Genomic DNA, 22,750 nt, shown 5'->3' on the forward strand with positions numbered 1-22,750 from the left:
CCAGAATCACAGAAAAGACGAAAGTAGCAGAGCGGTCTTCTTAGGCCTGATGAAAAGGAAGCTCTGCTTCCCTCTTTGTAAAATGAGAGATCCGATTCAATGATACATCACCGGCCCTTTTAGCTTTTAATTTGATGAACTCTAATACAAATTAGGAAGTTATTAGGCCCTTAGGAGAGGTCTGAGTGTCCTTCGGGACTCAAGTTAGATGGAAAGTCAGGGAAGAGTTCCTAAAAGAGATGGCACCCGAGTTGGGCTTTTGCAGGAAGAGATGCTTGGAAAGGAGTCTCAGGGGTCAATGAGGAAGGTCCGTTTCAGGGAGCAAGATGGCATGCATAAAAGTATTAGAGGCAGGAGTGGCCAAGAGAAGGTCAGAAATCTGAGGACTCCGCTTTACTTGGAGTGAAAAATGCTCAAATGAGAGTCCCATGAAATAAGTCTGGAAGTACATGCAGGGGCCTGATTGTAGAAGGTTTATCTTTGCTTCCTTAAGCGTAGATAACCACTTCAGTTTGGGGGCAACAGAGTGACATTCTCAGAACTGCGTTATGAAGATTACTTTTTTCAAAACAATTTTTTTTATTGCTATCATTTTAAAAAACCTCATTCTGGCTTAGAATCGATACTAAATATCATTTCCAAGACAGAAGAGCAATAAAATCTAGGCAGTGGGGATTCAGTGACTTGCTCAAGGTCACATAGCTAGAAAGTGTCTGAAGCCATATTTGAACCCATGACCTTCTATCTCTACCTGTCATTCTATGCACTGAGCCACCTCGTTGCTCCAGAGTTTGTTATGTTTCCCTGTTGAGGAATTGAATAATGGTCTCCTACATCACCATTGTCCTAATGAGGATTCTTCTTTTGATCATGTCTTTGGTTCTCCTATCTGTCACCTGAAACTTTCCCTCTCTTTTGTCTTTTAGAATTCCATTAGAATATGAATTCCTTGAGAGCCGGGAACATTGGACTTTTTTGTTTGTATCCTCAAGGATACAAGACATAGTGCTTTGTACTACTCAGTAGCCCTTTACTAAATGCCTTCTTCATTCATTCATTCTCATATGCCGGTTCTTTGTAATTTGGCCATATTCTCTTCCTGCTGGTTGTTTACGTTTGCATTGCTATAGTCGCCGGGCAGATTTATTTTCTTGGCTCTCCCTACTTATCTCCGCATCAGTTCACGTGAGTTGTAACCAACTTCTCAGTACGCCCTCCTACTTGTTTCTCATAGCACACTTCAGTTACATCTGTGTGCCACGATTTATTTAGCAAGGCCCTAGTCAGTTCTGTACTTTATTTCCAGTTTCTTGTTACCACAGAAAAAGTGCTCCTCTACCTACCTTGATGTCCACGGGGACTTTTTTCTTATTCGTGGCCTCCTTAGCTTCTGGCATGGGAGTGGAATCCCTGAGTCAAAGGAATGAACATTTTAGTTAATTTGTTCACCTAATTACAGATCGCTTTACAAAATGGTTATAATGATGCCTATTTGCCCCATTATTCAACTTGCCATATCAGTTATTCCCCACGTTCTCTTTAGAGAGGACAGAAATGGTTTTAATCATTCGTCTTTAGGATCAAGTTTTACCATTGTAATAAACCAAAGATTTTGTAAGAATAAGGATGACCTGCATGCATTTGCAGAGTGTCGGGAGGGAAGCCAGTATCTAAAGAAAGATCGAAGTGGAAGAAGGGAGAGAGAGGAAAGGAAGGAGACTGACAGGGAAGGAGAAGGAGGAGGAGAGAAGAGGGGAAGACAATGCTCAGAAGGTGCTTGAAGATTGGGAAGGAACTTCAAAAGTTTAGAACTAAACAAAATTGCTAGCTTATGTTGCCAAAAGGTTTTGTGGGAGAAGGATTGATTTCCACCCAAGTCCTGGCTTCACTTCTCCTTTCAGAATAGAAGTAGTCAATGCCATGGAACTTGTTCTGCCCTCCCATTCAGGGGATCACATTGAACTCCTTTTCACCACTGGATTCTCTACCAGAAAGTTCAGTACTGAATCCTCCTGCCTGGAAGAAGCATCCAAGACAGGCAGAGCTCTTAATTTGTTGTGCTTCCGCTGAGGTAGATAAGACAGGTGTCAGCAATGAAGCAGGGATGCCCATTATCACCAATATTACTTAATATGTTAGAAATGCTAGCAATAACAACAAGAGAAGAAAAACAAGTAGGAGGACTCAGAATAGGCAAAGAGTAATACAACTCTCTCTTTTGCAAATGATATGATGGTATATGTGGAAAATCCTAGAGATTCAACTAACAAGTTAGTTGAAACAATTATTAATTTCAGCAAAGTGGTACGATATAAAATAAACCCACACAAATCATCAGCATTTCTGTATGTCACTAACAAAACTCTGTGAGAAGATTTAGAATAACCGTAGACAGAGTATACCTGCCAAAACAAAACCAGGAACTACCTGAACATAATTATAAAACATTTTTATACAAATAAGATCAAATTTAGATCATTGGAGAAATATCAATTGTATATGGATGGACAGAGCCAATATAATTAAGATGACAAGCCTATCTAAACTAATCTACTTATTGGATGCCATCTTGATTAGATTACCCCAAAATTATTTTTTGAGCTAGAAAAAACAATAACAAAATTCAAAAGGTCAAGAATATCAGAGGAATTAGTGGGGGAAAAAATGTAAAAGAAGGAGATCTAGCTATACCCGATTTTAAACTCTATTACGGAGTAGTAGTAATTATCAAAACTATCTGGTACTTGCTAAAACATGGAAAGGTTGATTAGTGGAACTGGATAGACGTACAACAAACAGAGATTTTAGTAACTGTGTGTTTGACAACAAGTAAAGATCCAGGGAGCAGCTGGGTGGCCCGGTGGATTGAGAGCCAAGCCTAGAGACGACACAGTAGTGGTTCTAAGATGGAAGGTGGTGAGGGTTTTAAAAAAAAGTAAAGATCCAAGCTTTAGGGCTAAAACTGCACTGCTTGGTAAAACTTGTTGGGAGAACCCAAAAATAGGCAGGAATGAGACATAGACCTACATCTCATACTGTCTATGATGAGAAGCTCAAAATGAGCACATGATTCAGACACCGGAAGTGATATTATAAACAAGCTGGTGGAGCATGGAAGGAATGAACCTATCAGATATATGAATAAGGTAAGAATTCACAACCAAACAAGCAATAGAATGGTTCACAGGATGTAAAATAGATAATTTTGGTTACATGAAATTAAAAAGGTTTTGCATGAACAAAATGAATGCAACCAAAAATGATAGAAAAGCAAGAACCTGGGAACAGTTTTTAACAACATGTTTAACTGATAAAGGTCTCATTTTCTAACTATATAAGAACTGAGCCAAATATATGAGACATTTCCCAGTTGATAGATAATCAAGAGATCTGAGCAGACAGTTTTCAGAGGAAGAAAGCAAAGCTGTTAATTGTCATATGAAAAAAAAATCCACCTAATCACTAATAACTAGAGAAATACAAATAAAAAGAACTCTGAGGTACCATCTCACTCCCATTAGATTGGCTAAAATGGCAGAAAAAGAAAATGATAAATGCTGGAGGGGATGTGGGAAAATAATACACTAATGCACTGTTCACCCACAGTGATAAAACAATCTGTCCTTTGATCCAGCAATATCATTGTTAGAGCTGTATCCCAAAGAGATCAACAAAAAAGGAAAAGGAGGGGCAGCTGGGTAGCTCAGTGGATTGAGAGCCAAGCCTAGAGACGGGAGGTCCTAGGTTCAAATCCGGCCTCAGACACTTCCCAGCTGTGTGACCCTGGGCAAGTCACTTGACCCCCATGGCCCACCCTTAACCACTCTTCCACCTAGGAGCCAGTACACTGAAGTTAAGGGTTTAAAAATGTTTAAAAAAAAAAAGGGAAAGGACCCATATGTTCAAAAATATTTATAGCAACATTTTTTGTGGTGGCAAAGAATTGGAAACTGAGGGGATGTCCATCTATTGGGGAATGGATGAATAAGATATGGTATATGAATATGATGGAATACTATTGTGCTATAAGAAATGAGGAAAAGGTTAGTTTTGGGAAAACCTGGGAAAACTTTTATGAAATGATTCAAAGTGAAATGAGGAGAACCAGAAGAACAGTTTGCACAGTAATAGCAATAGCGTAAAGAGTAATTGTGAAAGATTTAGCCATCCTGAGCAATACAGTGAGCCATAGCAACTCCAAAGGACTTAAAATGAAAAATGCTGTCCACCTCTGGATAGAGAACTGATGAACTTGGAGTTGAGATGGAAAGAGAATTTTTTACCTTTCTTTTTCTTTTTCTTGTTTTTTTTCTTTTTTTAATGGAACGTGGCTAGTGCAGAAATAAGTTTTGTGTAACTTCATTTGTATAATAGATATTGAATTTCTTGTCTTCTCCGGGTGGGGGTGGGGGTAGAGGTGGTAGGAACCACAAATTTGAATGAATTAAAAAAGGAAAATACCTAGTAATGTCCTATGCAAAGTCTAGAGTTTTAAGGTCAAAGAAAAAAACTACAGGCATCCAGAAAGAAAAAAATTCAGTTCTAAAACACAACCAGGCTCCCAGAAGAATATGTTAATCTTAGAATATATATTCCCAAAGGCAAAAAAGATAAAGGCATACATCTGTGAAAAACTTATTCTGCAGAATAACTATTTTAGCCACTTCTATGCAAATTTTAGCTTTAAGAGAATTTTTTGTGGCACTGAGAGGTTGAAGGACTTGAACCCATGTGTTACTGAATTTGAGGCTAGACCTTTATCCACTAGACCAGTGATGGGCAAACTTTTTCAAGAGGGGGCCAAAGGAAAGGAAATGCTCATCTGTCAGTCTGTTTCTAAGGCAACTCTTTCCAAGTTTCATTGTATTGTATCCTACTCAGTGTATTCATCAGATTAGGAATAATGTCACCTAGTGGGATAGAACATTTCAGGGGGCCGCATCTGGCCCGTGGGCCGTAGTTTGCCCATCACTGATCTAGACCGTGCTGCATCTTCCTAGTAATTGGTGTTATTCTCTTCCTCCTTCGCCATGTCACTTAATCCCTCTGTGCCTCCGTTGCATCATCTGGAAAATGGGAGGATTCGTTTTTAAGGTTCCTTTCTAGCTCTAAATCTCTGATCATGGTATTGATAACGGATGAGTCATTGCAGGGCAAAGCATCTCTGCCAGACTCTTCTGTCTGCTTCTGGGTCAGGTCACTCTGCTCCTGTGGTATCCCCACTCCACTTGAAAGGTAGGGATCCCAGTTGTCTCTTTGAAGTCTCTCTAGACCCTGCAGTGCTTACAGGGTCACTGCCTGGCAATGTCCATCTCAGAACAGTCAGCCCAAGATAAGAAAAAAGCCAGAGCCAAAGAAATAGAGCTTCATTTGTGTACAAACACATGATGGTTGGATTGGAGAATGTGGCCATTTGTCCCTCCCCTGCTAGTAGCTCCAAGTAGTCCTGTGTCACCTAGGGCCAGCCCATTCTTTTAATTCCTTTTTGTAAATGCCTCTTCCTTCCAGATCAGCAGCCTCCACTGCCAACTAGTTTTCCTCATTGCATAGTTTCAGAGTGTCATGTCTGGAAACAGAGTCTCCCTGAGCTTCTCTTGTAGGCCCTTGGGCTGAAATCAGGCAGCAAGTATGCCTCTATATTACTCTATAATCTTTTATACACCAACACAGTCTTTCAACACATTCTTACTGTGTTTGGAAGTATTTTTATTGCCATTTGGTTACTTCTATACTCTCTTCCCTCACGCAGTTTCTTCTGATTTTTTTTTTCGAGTATCTAAATATCCAGCATTATTTCATGATAGCTTCCAGTAGTGGTTCTTCTCAGGAAGTGACTAATTTAGTCAGTTGCAAAAACTCTTCTGCTGCCCCCTCCTCCTCCATAATAAAACCATTCCCCCGTATATTTTAATAGTATAGGTAGTATTCTTGAATCCCCACTTTTAAATTATTGTGGCTCTGTTCTTTTATGAAGGAAATCTTGTAAAACAAATGGGAGAATGGCTATGCTTCTGTTTCCTTTTATCCAAGAACAGGAGGTATCAGAAAACTTAACAGTTGGTTGTATTGATGGTACCAACATTTCCTTTGTGATAATAAAGTACAAAATACTGAAATATACAAAAATCCATTTAGGTACACTGAAATGTTTGCACAATTTTAGGAGGAAAATGAATGAAATAAATAAAAAACTCTGGAAAATGGTGGTTCCCTTTGGGGCTCTATCATTAAATCATTTTCTCCTGTGTTCCCTGACAGATATGTTTAAAGGGTAAAGTACACATATTTAAATTCTTAAATATTCGAGCATGTTGCAGAATAGAAAAGAAGCCAGACTCCTTGGACCTTCCTTCATTAGGTAAAAGGATTCCCTCTCAGCCTCTCACAGACAGGTAAGTTGGTATTTATCATGATTGTGCTGTGTGATATTTAGCCTCTAAGTATGTATATGGGTTTCTTAATTTGAAAAATCTGTCATGAACCCAAAGTCCTAAAATTTTTGGTATAGCTTCTTAGACCCTTGAAGGAATGGTGAGAACAAGATAAAATGGATTTCTTTCTCATTCTAAAACCTCACCAGAATGGTGTGTTTGTTTTTGTTTTTGTAATTTTAATGGTTTAAGGGGAATGGGTCTACTTTGTGGAACTAGGTAATAGGTAGAAGACCAGAGCAATTCACCAAGCAATTCTGGAGTGCCTACTCTGTGCTCTGGATGCACACAAAATAAAAGAAAAAACTTTGCTTCAGGCCTTGGAAAATGTTTGATGGGTCAAAAAGCCCAGCCCTTCCCTATTGTTTGTTTTTAATTTTAATTTAATTTAATTTTTATTTTTTTTTATAAAATAATAATAAAAAAAAACTCTCCCCCAAACCCCACCCTTAGCCAACACACAATTCCACTGGGTTTTACATGTATCATTGATTAAGACCTAATTTCATATTATTGATACTTGGATTAGAGTTATTGTTTAGTGTCTACATCCCCAATAATATGCCCATCAACCCATGTGTTCAAGCAGTTGTTCTTCCTCTGAATGTTGCTAGTTCTCTTTCTCATAAGTCCCTCAGCCTTTCTCTGGATCCTTGCATTGCTGCTAGTAGAGAAGTCCATTATGTTCGATTGTACCACAGTGTATTGTACATAGTCTCTGTGTACAATGTTCTCCTGGATCTGCTCCTTTCACTCTGCATCAATTCCTGGAGATCTTCCCAGTTCACATGGAATCCCACCAGTTTATTATTCCTTTGAGCACAATAGTATTCCATCACCAACAGATACCACAATGTGTTCAGCCATTCCCCAATCGAAGGACATTCCCTCATTTTCCAATTTTTTTGCCACCACAAAGAGAGCGGCTATAAATATTTTTGTATGAGTCTTTTTCCTTATTATCTCTTTGGGGTGTAATCCAAGCAGTGCTATGGCTGGATCAAAAGGAAGATAATCTTTTAAAGCCCTTTGAGCATAGTTCCAAATTGCCATCCAGAATGGTTGGATCAGTTCACAACTTCACCAACAATGCATTAATATCCCAATTTTGCCACATCCCCACCAACATTCATTACTCTCCTTTGCTGTCATTTTAGCTAATCTTCTAGGTGTGAGGTGGTACCTCAGAGTTGTTTTGATTTGCATTTCTCTAATTATGAGAGATTTAGAGCACTTTCTCATGTGCTTATTGAGAGTTTTGATTTCTTTATCTGAAAATTGCCTTTTCATGTGTCCCTTGCCCATTTATCAATTGGGGAATGCCAGCCCTTCCCTAGTGTAAGCAAGAGGACTTTCAACTTTTCAAAAGTGTATTATTGGGGAATGTTTTGTTCTTTTTCCTTGAGATGAAGTTGATGTAGTTTTCTCATTGAGGAATGCTCTCACTGCCCTTTGAAAAAAAATAAATGATCATATTTTTGTAGTATGGAAGATTTCTATCCAAATAAAAATCATGGCCCCGATTCTGGTATTGGAAGTGATAATGGAGAGAAACGACTATCTACAACTGAGGTAAGCCCACTCTTTTCATTCTGAGGAAATGTTTTCTTCTAAAATAGTCTTTAGTGCTTGAAATACATAGATGAGAAGAGGTGTGCATTGGCTTAGATTTTTCTTTCATTTTTTTTGGAAAAGATATCAATATTAATTTGGTATAGAATTCCAAGAGGACAAATATGTTTGCAATTGCATGATGAGACCAATACATTTTTAACAATTGTACTTTGTACTAGAAACTGGGTGGAAAAAATTCTAAAACTTGCTTTTTCATTAATGACACAACTTACCTAAATTTTGCTTCAGTGAATTTGATGCAACTTAGTTCTTATGTTATGTCATATTCTCCTATTCCTTCCAGCCATCAGATGATGACACAATCAGCCTTCACTCTCAAGTATCAGAATCAACCAGAGACCAGACTCTAAGAAATGACAATCACTTGATGGGCAACAAACTTGACTCTCATAAAGGTAGTTCATTGATGGGATAGTCCTAATTTTTCCCTTGGGTATTTACGGCATCTTAGAGTTGATATTGGCTCAAAAACCAGGTTTAAATGTTTTGCCTACACTTCATATTATGATGGTATATTTCGTCAACTGCATCTCCTAAGACATAAAGAAGAGTGGTGTCAGAAGCCATAGTTTAATGTTCTTATTTTCTAACGCATGTAAATCTGTACTAGACCAGGAGGTGTATGATTACATTGACCCCAACCCAGAGGATGTAGCAGTCCCTGAACAAGGAGATGCACATATTGGATCCTTTGTCTCTTTCCTGAAGGTAGAGAAATCTTTTTTTGTACTACTGTGAATGCTTTTTTCCTCTTTAATCTCACAAAAATGGACTGAATGTTTCCAGTGTAAAAATTTTTTTTTCTTATTTAAGGGAAGAGAAAAATATTCTGAGAAATCTCAGAAAAATGAAGAATGGGGAGATGAGAAAAGGTAAGCACATGAGACTTTTTGTTGTTGTTGAGTTGTTCAGTTGTGTCTGGCTCTTCATAAACCCATAGATCATAGCATGCCAGGCCTTCTGCTCTCCACTATCTCTTGGAGTCTGTCCAACTTCATGTTCTTTGTTTCAGTAACACTATCCATCCCGCCTTCTACTGTCTCCTTCTTCTTTTGCCTTCACTCTTTCCCAGCATCAAGGTCTTTTCCAATTTTGGCCAGAATTTTAAAGTTTCTGCTTCAGTATTTCATCTTTCAGTAAATAGTCTGAATTAATTTCTTTATTGACTGACTTGCTGCCCGAGTGACTCTGAAGTCTTCTCCAGTGCCACAGTTCTAAAGTGTCATTATTGTGGTGCTCAACTTTGTTTACAGTCCAATTCTTGCAGCCATATGTTGCTATTGGAAAAACCATAGTTTTTACTATAGAAACCATTTTGGGCAGCAAGAAGACATTTCTGCTTTTTAGTATGCTGTCTAGATTTCCATGGAGCAAGCATCTTTTCATTTCGGTCTTGCAGTCACCGTCTGCAGTGATCTTTGAGCCCAAGAATACAAAGTCTGACACTGCTTCCGTTTCTTCTCCTTTCCACCAGGAAGTGATGGGACCATTTACCAAGATCTTAATTTTGTTGTTGTTAAGCTTCAAATCAGCTTTTATAGTCTCCCCTTTCACCCCCATCAAGAGGCTTCTTAATTCTTCTTCACTTTCTACCATCCGCATGATACTGTCTGCATATCTGAGATTGTTGATGTTTCTCCTGGTGAGCTTTCAATTCTTCCAGCCTGACATTTCACATGATGTACTCTGGATATAATTTAAATAAAAAAGGTGACAATAGACAGCCATGTCATACTCCTTTCCGTGATCTCTTGTTCCAGGGTCCTTATACAGTCCAAAAAGGTTATGTGTTATGTTAAATATGTTAAATATTTATTTTACTTCACGCACCAATTAATTAATTTGTGATTAAATATTTTGCAGCGTGTAATTAATTGATTAATAATTACTGTATATTAATATATATTAAACAAATATGTTAAATATTTGTTCAAGTTTCTAATTGAATATTTACTTGAAAGAATTTAGGTGTAATGATTTGCTCTATACTTCATCTATGTGTCCTGTTTAGATTAAGCTTGTTGGATTTGTGTGCCACAGTCATGTTAGAAATGACTGAAAACACGTAGTAAGGTCATGGCTAGATCACTAGACAAGCAGCAGGGCATATATTGAATGCCTTCCATTTGCCAAGCACTGTGCTAAGTGATGGAGACACAATCTGGGCCCTCAGGGGTCTTACATTTGAATAAAGGAAGACAGCACATCAGGGGAGCTGGAAGGGTATTGAGGTCTGCACACAGTGCTGTGGAGATGTTGGGGAAAGGAAGGAGAGGCCTGGGCCTATGTAAGAAAAGATAAATACTTCCCCAACTATCAGACTGTGGAGTATGAGCGTTTTTGAAGCATAATAATATACTTCAGAGCTGTACAAAGGCAAGACGATAGGTCTGGAGAGAGAGCATTTTGCATCCTGGCTCTGACACTTCTTGGCTCTGTGACCTCAGACAAATCACTCTGTTTCTCTACGCTATGCTCACCAAGTCCCACACTTGATGTTCATTCAACAAGTATTTAAGGAAATGACTTGGTAAACCTCATGGCAAAATGGCAATTCAGTATAAGTTGTCTATGTTTGGTGCATCCATTTCCCTTCCTCTTAGCCTTTTTAACCCCCTTGCCATCTGGCTCCTGCCCTCATAATTCACCTGAAATGTCTCTCCTTACACTTTACCAATGTTCTATTTCATCGGCACATTGAAAATGCTCTTCTTTCTTCTTCTTGATCTCTTGGCATGATTGACCACAGCTGACCACCTTCTTCTGGGTACTTTCTCCTTTGTGGGTTTTGGTGACTGCTTTCTCCTGTTCTCCTCCTACTCGTCTGGCTGCTCCTTTTCAGACCCATTGCCAGATTTGCATCTCTCATGGCACTAACTGTGCCCCCCCCAAGGCTCTTTGCTGTACCCTCTTCACTTTTTTCTCTATATTCTCTATGCAGATTATTCCCAGATCTCTATATATTCAACCCCAGTCTCCTGATTTCCAGTCCCATATCACCGACAGCCTATTTGACATTTCAGACTGCATGTCCTAAAAGTATACTGAGGCAACTCTTGGCACAGTGGGCTGGCTTAGAGTCAGGAAGATGAGTTCAAATCCTTAGATACTCACTAGCAAGTCAGTTAACCTCTGCCTGTATCTGTTTTATTATCTGTAAAATGGACATAGTGATAGCACTTCTATTCCAAGATGATTGTAAACATCAAACAGCACAATATTAGTAATATACTTTGCAAACCTCAAAGCACTGTCTAAATACTGCTCTTCTTATCAATGATACTTATTTCTAATTCTACTGGTCTAAAACAGAACTTGTTATCTTTTCTTCTCAAACCCTCTGCATTTTGAGCATCCCTCTTTATGTCACGGGCAATACCACCATTCCAGTCTCCCAGTTTCTCAACTCCTCACTCACCTTCTTCCCACATATCCAATAAATTGTTTCTTGTTCCACAAGATCTCTTCTCTCCACTCATCTAAACATCGCCCTTGTTCATATCCTCATCATCTCTTGTCTCAACTACTCTAATAGCTTCCTCATTGGCATCCTGGCTGTGAGGCTCTCCCTGAACGTAGTGAACTCCAGGGGCTCCCTTTTCCCCACTGGATGGCATTTACAGCTCTTCCCTCACCTATCACATGGCACACTTGTCTCTTGACTCTGCTTTTGCTTAGACTACATGTCTATCCCCCATGCCTGGAATGCTCTTGTTCTTCACCTCTGCCTTTTAGAATCTCTGGCTTCCTTCAAGATGCACCTCAAGTGCCACCTTCAACGGGATGCCTTTAACTTTGCAAACTTGATAGTGCTATGGAAATGCTAGCTATTATTATTAATAATAACAGTGATTATTAATTAGTCATTCTTGTCATCCATTTAGAAATTTAATAAGAATTAATAGCATTTACTAATTATTAATGGCACTTATTAATTACACATTATTAATTATCCCCGGTTACAGTGATCATTCATTATTAGTAATAACACTGGATTAATTTATAGTTCTATGAATAAGAGCCAATCACTTGATTATTTTAATATAGTATTAACAACAGTTTGTCATATGAGTAATATTTGTCAACAATAACATTTATATCTAGATCATTGGTAATCTTGACTAATTATTAAATGTTTTATCATTTATGATAATTTAATGATAAAATAGTCATTTTATGAATTATTTATGTCTTCTTTACATGTATCTTGGAGATAGACCTATCTTGGTATGTATGTTGTGACCCCATTAAAGTGAGAATAAAGACTATTTTTGCTTTTCCTTTATAATCTCAGTGCCTAGTGTATTGCTTGGGAGATAATAAGCTTTTTTTATATAACCCGTATCTGTATGTGTACCAATGTGTAGCATTGGTTCCAAGGCAGAAGAGTCGTAAGGGCTAGGAAGTTGGGGTGAAGTGACTTTCCCAGGGTTGACCTTTTGTCTTCAGGCCTGGCTTTCTATCCATTGAGTTGCCTAATTGTTCCAATAGTAAACATTTAATATGTGCTTCTTGAGTTCCTTCTTACTGGTTGACTTTTTCTAATGCCTTCACTGTGATCTTTCCAATAGTCCTGCCATCCTCATTTTGCAAATGAAGAAGCTGGACAAAGAGAGCTGACATGGCTCACACAAGCTGTTAAAATGGCCTGGGTAGATTTGGAAGGGTTGTTAAAGATCATGGAGTCCAAACTCTTCTTTTTACATATCAGGAACCTTTGGCCCCTGGAATAGAAGTGATGCTGTTAAGGCCCAAACTAAGTAGAAGCAATGGCTTTCTGCTAAAACCACCCTGATCTTCCTGACCACAGTCACTAGGCCACACTGACTCTGCTGACTTTCCTTTAATGAGGTGGTCTTGACAGTTGGGTTTGGATGTTGCTTTACCTGATTTCTAATGCTCTAAACAATTTGTGGAGGAAAGACCTTGGAAGAAACTTCTTCTCCTCTTCCTCTTCTTCCTCTTCCTCCTCCACCTCTTCCCTTTTTCCTTCCCCCTTAAGAATTTTCAGTAGCACTTTGTTACCTCGACTGCCAGGCTGACTCACCCTACTTTTCAAGGCCTATTTGTTATATTTAGATATTTGATATTATGTAGACATATATTTTAAGGTGTGGTCGCCAGGAATCAATAATTCAGATTGATTCCATAATTAAATAGACCCAAGTCAGGATGGCTTTTATGGTGGTTTATTTACAATTAGGAAGGTAGAAGGCAGGGAAATAGAGAGAGTCTGGAAAGGCCAAGGTAGGCCAAGGAAGTCAGCCTAACTTACCCACGTGACAATTCAGAGGGGAAGCCACCTGAGGTCTCAGCTGAGATCCTTCAGCACCAAGTTCAAAGTAGGAACCCCCCAACAGGAAGTTACCAACATACTTGAAGAGATAGTGTCTTTCATCACTTCCTGTGGGTCCACCTCTAATTCAAGTGGACAAATGGCAGCCTCTACACTTGTTCTTGATTTGTTACTTATTGTCACGTGTGGGTAACTCATCTCCCCTCCCCACTAAGGGAGGTGGGGATGACATTATCTCTGGTAGCTAGAGTTTTAACTATGAATGGGCTTGAGCTAATTCCATTTACACAATTTCCCCTGATGATCATATTGGGTGCCTAGTCACCTCAAGTGATCATTTTACATAATCATCTTATACCCACAAAGGTCTTCTAACTACAATAGTTAGAGATAAGAGGGAGAATGGAAGAGAGAGAAGGCAAAACCAATGTTTTGCTAAGCGCATTGACAAGAAACCAATTGGGGGCAGTCCCCTATTAGCATAAAATGTACATTTAAAGTAGCTGTTCAAACCCCATCAGTTCAGTCAATTGTAACCCAAAGTTCATTCTGAATCTCTTGATTAAATGTAGATTCTTCAGACATCTCTCTGCAAACAATTCATTCTCTGGATTAAGGAATCAGCAAGCTTCTTTCCCTGAGAATTTCTCTCGAACAAAATCAAAAACTTAAATCTTGGATTTAATAAAAATACAATCCCCCCTGACGTGGTTATTTAAAAAAGAAATACCCAGATCAGCTCAGGATACATGGTTGAGTTATGGGGTTGTATGAGTCAATTCAAAAGAAAAAACAAAAGTATAAAAAAGAACATCAAATAGAAGAAAATTGAAACTTTGGGGGGAAAAGAAAACATTAAATCAGAATCAAAATATCAAAAGCTATGTATATAAAATTTCTGAATGAAAATAAATTCATAACAGGCCCTTATATTAGGGTCCAATTAATATAATCTCCATCCTACTAGTCTGTAGGACACAATGCAGTAATACCGCACTTACCCAATTGCAGCCAAGACTACAGGAAGTTGCCATTCTATAAGAGAGAAAAAAAGGACCAGATTTATATGCAAGGGAAGTGCCTGTCATTCCCTTCACTCTCAGGAATATATGGGTGAGCCAGATGATGGCCAACCTGCAGTACCTGACTGGCAGTGTAGTTCGAAGAGTCCTACATCTTAACATATTTTAAGTGTCGCAACTTCGATTCTTACACTGAGTTCAAGTCCTTAGTATTGGCGTGGGAGTACCTCAATCCCACCTGTATTTGTATGATCTTTCTGACCTTGTGCTCCTTGGCACTGTGCAGATTTTCTCATCAATCCCATTGGGATTGGTTGGTCAGTCTCCATGACCTTGTGCCTTCTTAGGACTATTAATGGCTCTTGTGTTCCCTTTTCCTGGAATCAGACAGAAGCATTCAAAGTCCCATAACATTTAACAATACATGGCAGGTTCCCAAAGCCTATAAAGCCTTGTGAGTAAGCAGTAATATTACAGCAAATATGTATATTAAAATTATAGCACTGCAAAAAATAAAAAAAAATTAAGTGATTATATGTACTTAAATACACGAAATGAGAAAAAGAAAAAATCAATTATTCTATTAAAAGATAATAGGAAAAACAATAAGAAAATTAAAAATAAATTCAGGGAAAGAATCAAGAACAACAACAAAAAAAATGCAATGTGATTCCAAAAAATAGCATCCATTAGTCTATGAACTGTTATCTCCAATGCAGGTAACAGGAAACTGTCAATCAGTTTCAATAGAAGATGCTCTTTTTACATGTGAGCAATGAATCCAAGAGTCCTTTTCTCCAATTTTTATAGTTGTCAGGGTAGTTAATAAAATTTTGAATGGGCCTTCCCATGAAGGCTGAGTTGCCCCGGTGAGCTGGAAGTTATTTATATACACCTTGTCTCCTGGGTTCAGGTCATGAAGTGAAAAGTCTATTGGTCCTGCTTGTACTGCAGTTCCAGATTCATGGAGTTCATGCAGTTTGTGTTGCAATGCCTGTATATAGGAAGCAATAGAAGTATCTCTTCCTAATAGTGATGTATATGCAGGAGAAAAGGGCTTAGCCTGTATAGGGGGATGTCCAAAAAGCATCTCATGTGGTGAGATGTGTAGATCTCCCCTGGGCCTGCTTCTAAGATAAAATAGAGCTAGAGGGAGAATTTCAGGCCATTTTAGATGTGTCTCAGTGCATAATTTTCCAATCATAGTTTTAAGTTCTCTGTTAATCCGTTCAACTTGGCCTGAGCTCTGGGGGTGATATGGTACATGGAATTTGGGAGTTATTCCCAAACAGGAATATATTTCAGATAAAACCGAATCAGTAAAGTGACTCCCCCTTTCCGAGTCAATATGTACAGGCAGGTCAAAACGAGGAATGATTTCTTTTAAGAGCACCTTGGCGACAAAAGCCACTGTGGCTCGGGCAGTAGGAAATGCTTCTGGCCACCTGGTCAGTTGATCCACTATGACTAGACAGAATTTATATTGTCCAGCCTTTGGCATTGTTATGAAATCAATTTGCAGGTGCTCAAAAGGTGTGTAAGCCAAAGGACGCCCACCAAAAGCCTTGCCCTGAAAGGCGTGTTGGTTATATGCTTGGCAAGTAAGGCAAGCTGTACACACTCTAGAGGCTATAGTGGTTATGCCAGGAGCTATCCATACCCTTTTAACAGAGTCCACGATACCCTAGGTACCAAAGTGACCATTTTTATGAATAGATTGGCAAATTTGGTGATAAAAGTTTCTAGGGAGCAGGGGTTTTCCCCTAGAGGACACCCATACTCCATTCATCTGTTTAGCTTTAAATTTCTGCTCCCATTTTTCTACTTCCTTCTCATCATAGGAAAGTGATAAATTTGAGTCATCAGTAGTTGTTAATATTAAAATTAATTCAAGCCCTTCTATAGCTGCTAGCTTTGCAGCAGTATTTGCCCGGTCATTTCCCCTAGAGACAGGGTCAGTGCCACCTGTATGGGCAAAAGCAATGAACTACAGCTAAGGCTTTGGGTAGCTGGAGAGCAGAAAGAACCTCATTAATAATTTTTGCATTAGCTATAAATTTTCCAGCTGAGGTTAAAAATCCTCTCTGAAGCCATAACATACCCACTGCATGACAAATTCCAAATGCATATCTAGAATCCGTATAAATTGTTGTCCTTCTATCTTTGGCAATTATACATGCATGTTTTAGGGCTTTGAGTTTCGCAGATTGAGCACTTAGATTTCAGGGCAGTGAAGCTGACCATACAGTGTCAAATTCTGTGACGACAGCAGCTCCAGTGTAGCATATGCCATCCCTCATAAAAGAAGAACCATCAATAAATAAAACTAGATTGGGATTTTCTAAAGGGGTGTCCAGGAGATTGTCTTGAGGCTTTTCAGCCATGGACACTAGCGTTTCACAATTATGTAAAGGTTCTTCTGAAACTGGTAAATCAGGAAGCAAGGTGGCAGGATTAAGAGTTGTACAACGTTTAAAAGTAATATTTTCGGGGGCAGCTGGGTAGCTCAGTGGATTGAGAGCCAGGCCTAGAGACGGGAGGTCCTAGGTTCAAATCTGGACTCAGACACTTCCCAGCTGTGTGACCCTGGGCAAGTCACTTGACCCCCATTGCCTACCCTTACCACTCTTCCACCAAGGAACTAATACACAGAAGTTAAGGGTTTAAAAATTAAAAAAAAAAAAAAAGTAATATTTTCATTATTTAGCAAGGTTATTTCATATCTTGTAATTCTCTGATCAGAAAATGCCTGTGTTCTATGTCTTAGCAGTAATGTTTCCACTTCATGTGGGCACATAATTGTTAATGGGCATCCCAATACTAGATCAACAGTTTTTGTCACTAACAGAGCTGTGGCAGCTACGCCTCTAAGACATGGTGGTGCACCTGCAGCTGTTGGGTCCAGCTGGGCCAAATAATAAGCAATTGGACGCTGATAAGGTCCCAAAGTTTGAGTTAAAACACCTGAAGCTACCCCTCAACGCTCGTTGTACATATAAAGTAAATGGTTTGTTATAATCTGGGATGCCTAGAGCAGGGGCAGACAGGATAGCTTGTTTTAAATTCGATAGAGCTAACTTGTGCTCTGCCTCTAATTTAAGTGGTTCAGGGACTGAATCTTTTGTTAGTGCTATAAGGGGTTTAGTAATTTCCCTATAGCAAGGGATCCACTGTCTACAAAACCCTGTTGCTCCTAAGATTGCTCTTAAGTGTTTTTTAGTGGTAGGATCACTCAATTTTTGAATATTTTTGATGCATTTAGGAGAAATATAACGGGCTCCAGCTGTCAAAATGAACCCCAAATATTCCACTCTGGGAAAACACCACTGAACTTTTCCTTTTGAAATCTTATGGCTTCTTTTATATAATTCTAAAAGAAGATGTTTACTATCTTCTTGACATGTTTCAGTATCTGGTGAAACCAAGAGCAAATCATCCACATATTTAATTAACTTACTGTTTTTAAAAGTTATATTATCTGTATCTTGGCTGAAAATCTGTGCAAAGATGGAGGAACTTTCAGATTACCCCTGTGGAAGACGCCCCCAAGTCCACTGGGAATTATTCCAGGTAAAGGCAAATATATGTCTGGAATCCTCATAAATAGGAATCGAGAAAAAGGCTGAACACAGGTCCACCACTGTAAAGTAAGTGGCTGTACTGGGAATAGAGGAAATAATTGTGTTTGGGTTTGAAACCACAGGATGCCTCTTTATGACATGATTGTTTGTAGCCCTTAAATCTTGAACAAATCGATATTGAGGTTTTCCATCTGGGCCTAATTTTGGCTTCTTAACAGGTAAAATAGGTATATTATATTCTGATTTGCATGAGATTATTATTCCTTGCTCAATTAATGAATTTATTGCCGGGGCGATTCCCTCAATAGCTTCTTTCGATAAGGGGTAATGAGGAATGGAGGGAGCTGGCCCTCCTCTTGTTCTAATCTGAACAGGAACAGCTGATTTAAGTAGGCCTACATCAATAGAAGATGTGGCCCAGAGAGACTCTGGGATATCATCTGGGATTTTAAAGGTGGGAGGCTCCTTTACTTCCTGCTCTTCTGAGAGAAATACAGGGAGCAAATTTAGAGAGTCCTCCGGCAATTCCAGTGACATAGAACCATCTGAATTTCAAATTATTGTGGCTTTAAGTTTACATAATAGATCCCTTCCCAGCAAATTTGTGGGGGATCCAGGCATTAAAAGAAAGGAGTGTTCAACAGTTAGGGGTCCTATGCTTACCATGAGAGGAGAAAGTTTTGGGACCTTTTGAGGTGTTCCAGATATCCCTACTACTTTTAGAGAGCCAATAGAATTACAGTTTTCATCTGGTTTACTCACCAGTACTGATCTTGAAGCCCCAGTGTCCAGCAAACAATTGTAATATGAATTTCACATTTTTAGGGTTACATGGGGTTCCTTACTATTTGGGGGGAATGTATGGGGATAATAGGCATTAAAACATCAGGGTCTGGAAAGTCAAAGGTTTCTCTTTTTTTATTCCAAAGCCTTCCTCCCCCCTCACACCTTCAAAAAGATGCTTGGGCTCCATGGCCCCCCCCCAGGGGCATGAGCACCCTGAGTAGTTCGGGGACAAGCTCCACTTAAGATATACTGTTGTGGGGTCATTTGGTATGAGTTTTCATCTCCCTGAGATTTATTTCTAGCATTTCTATCACTCCTAAAATTGCTATTCCTGGAATCATCATCATCATCATCATCATCATCATCATCATCATTATTATTCCTGTTGTTATTCCCATAGTTATTTTTCGACTGGGTATTTTTTACCATTACTCTTAAGAGATTCCTACAGTTCATCATCATATGGCTCTTCTTCTTGCAGAACTGACAGATAACGGACTGATAGATTCTCGGAGAGGGGCTATAAACTCTCCTTTATTTTTCAGTTTTTCCTTTAGCATTTTAATTTCTGCTTTTAAAGCATCCATTGAGTCAGTGTCTTCCTCATGTCCTTGTATATGGCCCCTAAAAACATAGGATGCTACTTTCCTCAATTCCCCAAGGCTCATAGATTCCCAGGTTGGGCAGTTAGTTTTAAAATAGTCTTTGACTACTTTGCAGGAATTTTTTACAAATTGCCTAAATATATGTTTAACATCCTGTTCCATGGTTAAATCAAGGCCCATATATGTTTCTCCCACCTCAATCAGCCTGTCCATAAAATGGGAGGGAGTTTCATTGGTATGTTGTCTAGTTTCTTTGAATTTTGACCAGGTGTCCTGTGTATCAGCACAAGCTTTCATGGCTATCAATAATGCCTCCCTGCCATCCTGCAATTTTTTATGATCTGGGACAGAATTGTAATCCCATTTTGGATCCTGGAGGGGCCATTTAGGTCCATCCTTACCTTTTTTATGATTGGCCCAAGAAATGATCCTATCTTTCTCACCGACTATCAGAAATTCATCTAAAACATTTTCAACGTCCTGTCAGCTGGGGTCATAAGTTCGGAATATATTGTCTAATTTTTTTACAATTATGAATGGTTCTTTCACTAAAGTGGGCATATTTTCTTTAAATCTAGCTAAATCTTGAGGGTTGAAGGGAGTATAGCACCTTACAGGCACCAAGTCTCCTTCATTATTGAAAGTGAGTACTTCCCGTAAAGGAAATAGGCTTTGTGCTGCATCATCTTGCATTTCTGCCTCTAGATTACCTGCCTGGTGATTAGTGGCAAGGAGGGTGGGGGCTGAAGCAGCAGCAGTGGGATGGGCTGAGGAGGGGGTGTGGCAGTATCACTATCAATGGGTTGAGTCGAGGATGTGGCAGGAGCAGCATCCCCATCCAGAGACTCCCATGATGAGGAAGTATGGAGAAATAAGTCTCCCATTTGGTGGAACTTCCTACGTTTTCTCCTTCTTAAATGCTTTGCAAGGATTTTTACATAAGCCATCAATTGCTCTACATTCTCCTCCAAATTGCTCAATCTCCAGTTATAATTAAGCTGAGCGTGTGGTGCCCTGGGCTATTCTAGATTGGCATCCACTTTCTCTTGCAAGTTTTTCCGGGAGAAGTAAAGATAAATCACTCCCCCTATAAGTATTGTCATCACACCCAAATATACAGTGCAAGATATGTCCCTTGTAATGTATTCTGTGGGGTTACTGACCAGCAAAAAAAAGGTCGCTCCTATAAGTTTGAGTATGTCATTGAAAGTCTGGACCCAGGTATTCACTAAGTCCTAAATGGGTTGGAACCACATTTTCCTTTCTAAGGGTTGGGCTTGGGTTCAATTGTTTTAGATTGTGACTTCCTTTATTTCTGTCTGGCAGAAAACAAAGCCTGTAGCCAGATGCTGAGTTCTATAGGTTAGGTTCTCTGAGGGCAGACAAAGCCTCTAGCCCAAGGCAGGCAGGAGTGTCTTTCAGAGGCTAAGTTTGGGTGGGACAATAAGGTGTAGCTGAGGCTCTTTTCCATTTTAAATGTCTGAAGGATCTTTATTTTCTTTTTTTTTCTTCCCCCTGAGGCTAAAACCCGCTAAAGCTATGTGCTTTCTTCTTTGGGCAAAAGGGGTGCTTAATTCTAGCTGGCCCCACCAGGCTTTAGGTTCTATCTTAAGATTTTAAAACTAGAGACACATGGAGTTTTGGAACAAAAAGAGAACAAGGCTAAGGCCTAATTTTTTGGCCTAAAAATTTACTCTCCCTACTAATATGCTGAGTCTAGTGCCTTCTGCTTTGGTGAGGAGCAGAGCAGCTTCTAAACCATCTAGTCCTCAGTAAGGCAACTGAAAAATAAGATTCCTTTCCAGGTGAAACTAAGGGTCAGCTAATTGGGTTATTTGTTCCCTAAGGCAAGGGGCTCCCAAGCTGAAATCTCAGGGCCCTGCAGCCAAGGTTAAAGTGGCTGCTTTTCTAATGTATTTTAAAAGCTAAAGGAAAGAAAAGTCTGGAAGCTTTATATCAATCACAGATCCAAAACGAGCTGTGAAAAGGCTGACTTAGGGGATGGTCATAAAAGTAAAGAAAAAATTCAAGAAAATTTAGGAAGATTGAGGGTATCTGAGACTGAGTTGTGGTCAGCCAAGATGTTATATTTAGATATTCGATATTATATAGACATATATTTTAAGGTGTGGTCACCAGGAATCAATAATTCAGATTGATTCCATAATTAAATAGACCCAAGTCAGGATGGCTTTTATGGTAGTTTATTTACAGTTAGGAAGGTAGAAGGTAGGGAAATAGAGAGAGAGTCTGGAAAGGCCAAGGTAAGCCAAGGAAGTCAGCCTAACTTACCCACGTGACAATTCAGAGGGGAAGCCGCCTGAGGTCTCAGCTGAGATCCTTCAGCACCAAGTTCAAAGCGGGAACCCCCCCCCCAAAAGGAAGTTACCAACATACTTGAAGAGATAGTGTCTTTCATCACTTCCTCTGGGTCCACCTCTAATTCAAGTGGACAAATGGCAGCCTCTACACTGATTTGGACTGCCCAAAGGGCAGTCCCTTGTTCTTTATTTGTTACTTATTGTCACGTGTGGGTAACTCATCTCCCCTCCTCACTAAGGGAGGTGGGGATGACATTATCTCTGGTGGCTAGAGTTTTAACTATGAATGGGCTTGAGCTAATTCCATTTATACACATTTCACATTGACCCCTTCCTATACAGCAGACCTGTTTGCTGTACTTTGCACATTTGGCCTTCCATTTCCTGTTTCTGTGTCTTTGTACAGGCTGCTCTACCTCCCTTTCCTCACCTCCAGCTCTTAGAATCCTTAGCTTCCTTCAAAGTTCAACTCAGGTTCCACTTCCTGTAGGAGTCCTTTCCAGACTCTCTTATGCTCTTAGTATTCTTTGCCTTCTCAGAGTGTCTTGTACATATGTGGAGGGTGCATAAGCCCCATTAGGGTAGGAGCTGTTTTCCAGTTTGCCTGATTCGATGCCTTGTATAGAGTTCCTGCTCTATAAACCAGAGATTTTCTGAGTGGCCTAGGGTGGTCGTCGGATGTAAAGAACAAAACAGATTGAAAGCATGGCTTGTTAGCTCAAAGTGTTCCAGAGGTACAATGGAGTCACAAGTTTGTTATATAGAAAGTCAAAGATCCCCTTCCCCCAAAAGCCCAAGAAAGTTTCCCACAATTACACAGAGCAATGTTTTTACCATAGTCAAAACAAAAGCCTTAGGATCTTCAAGGTGTAGATAATACCTATGCTAAACTATCAACTAAATGTGTTATCATTAAGTGAAGTCTGGGACATTTTGTCAGGACAGAAAGCCCCTGAGTTTCTCAGCCTTGATGGTATTAAACAATATTTTTGAGACCCATTAGTTTACTTTAATTCTGTGCAAAATGCCCCTGATAAGGGTTCGGCCTTGGCTTGGCCAAAGGGGAACAGTGT

At 39.4% G+C, this 22,750-nt stretch overlaps 1 protein-coding gene across 1 annotated transcript in view; it reads left to right on the top strand.

Moving 5' to 3' along the window:
* Positions 1-22,750, top strand: part of LRCH2 (leucine rich repeats and calponin homology domain containing 2) — a 69,719-nt gene that overhangs the window by 13,193 nt on the left and 33,776 nt on the right. Inside the window, exons 5-9 of the mRNA XM_044682481.1 lie at positions 6,259-6,392; positions 7,916-8,003; positions 8,350-8,461; positions 8,677-8,774; positions 8,880-8,938. Coding sequence (XP_044538416.1) covers positions 6,259-6,392; positions 7,916-8,003; positions 8,350-8,461; positions 8,677-8,774; positions 8,880-8,938 — 491 coding nt within the window. The remainder of the gene's footprint in view (positions 1-6,258; positions 6,393-7,915; positions 8,004-8,349; positions 8,462-8,676; positions 8,775-8,879; positions 8,939-22,750) is intronic.

This window comes from Gracilinanus agilis, chromosome X (genome assembly GCF_016433145.1).
Source record: "Gracilinanus agilis isolate LMUSP501 chromosome X, AgileGrace, whole genome shotgun sequence".
Lineage (NCBI taxonomy): Eukaryota > Metazoa > Chordata > Mammalia > Didelphimorphia > Didelphidae > Gracilinanus > Gracilinanus agilis.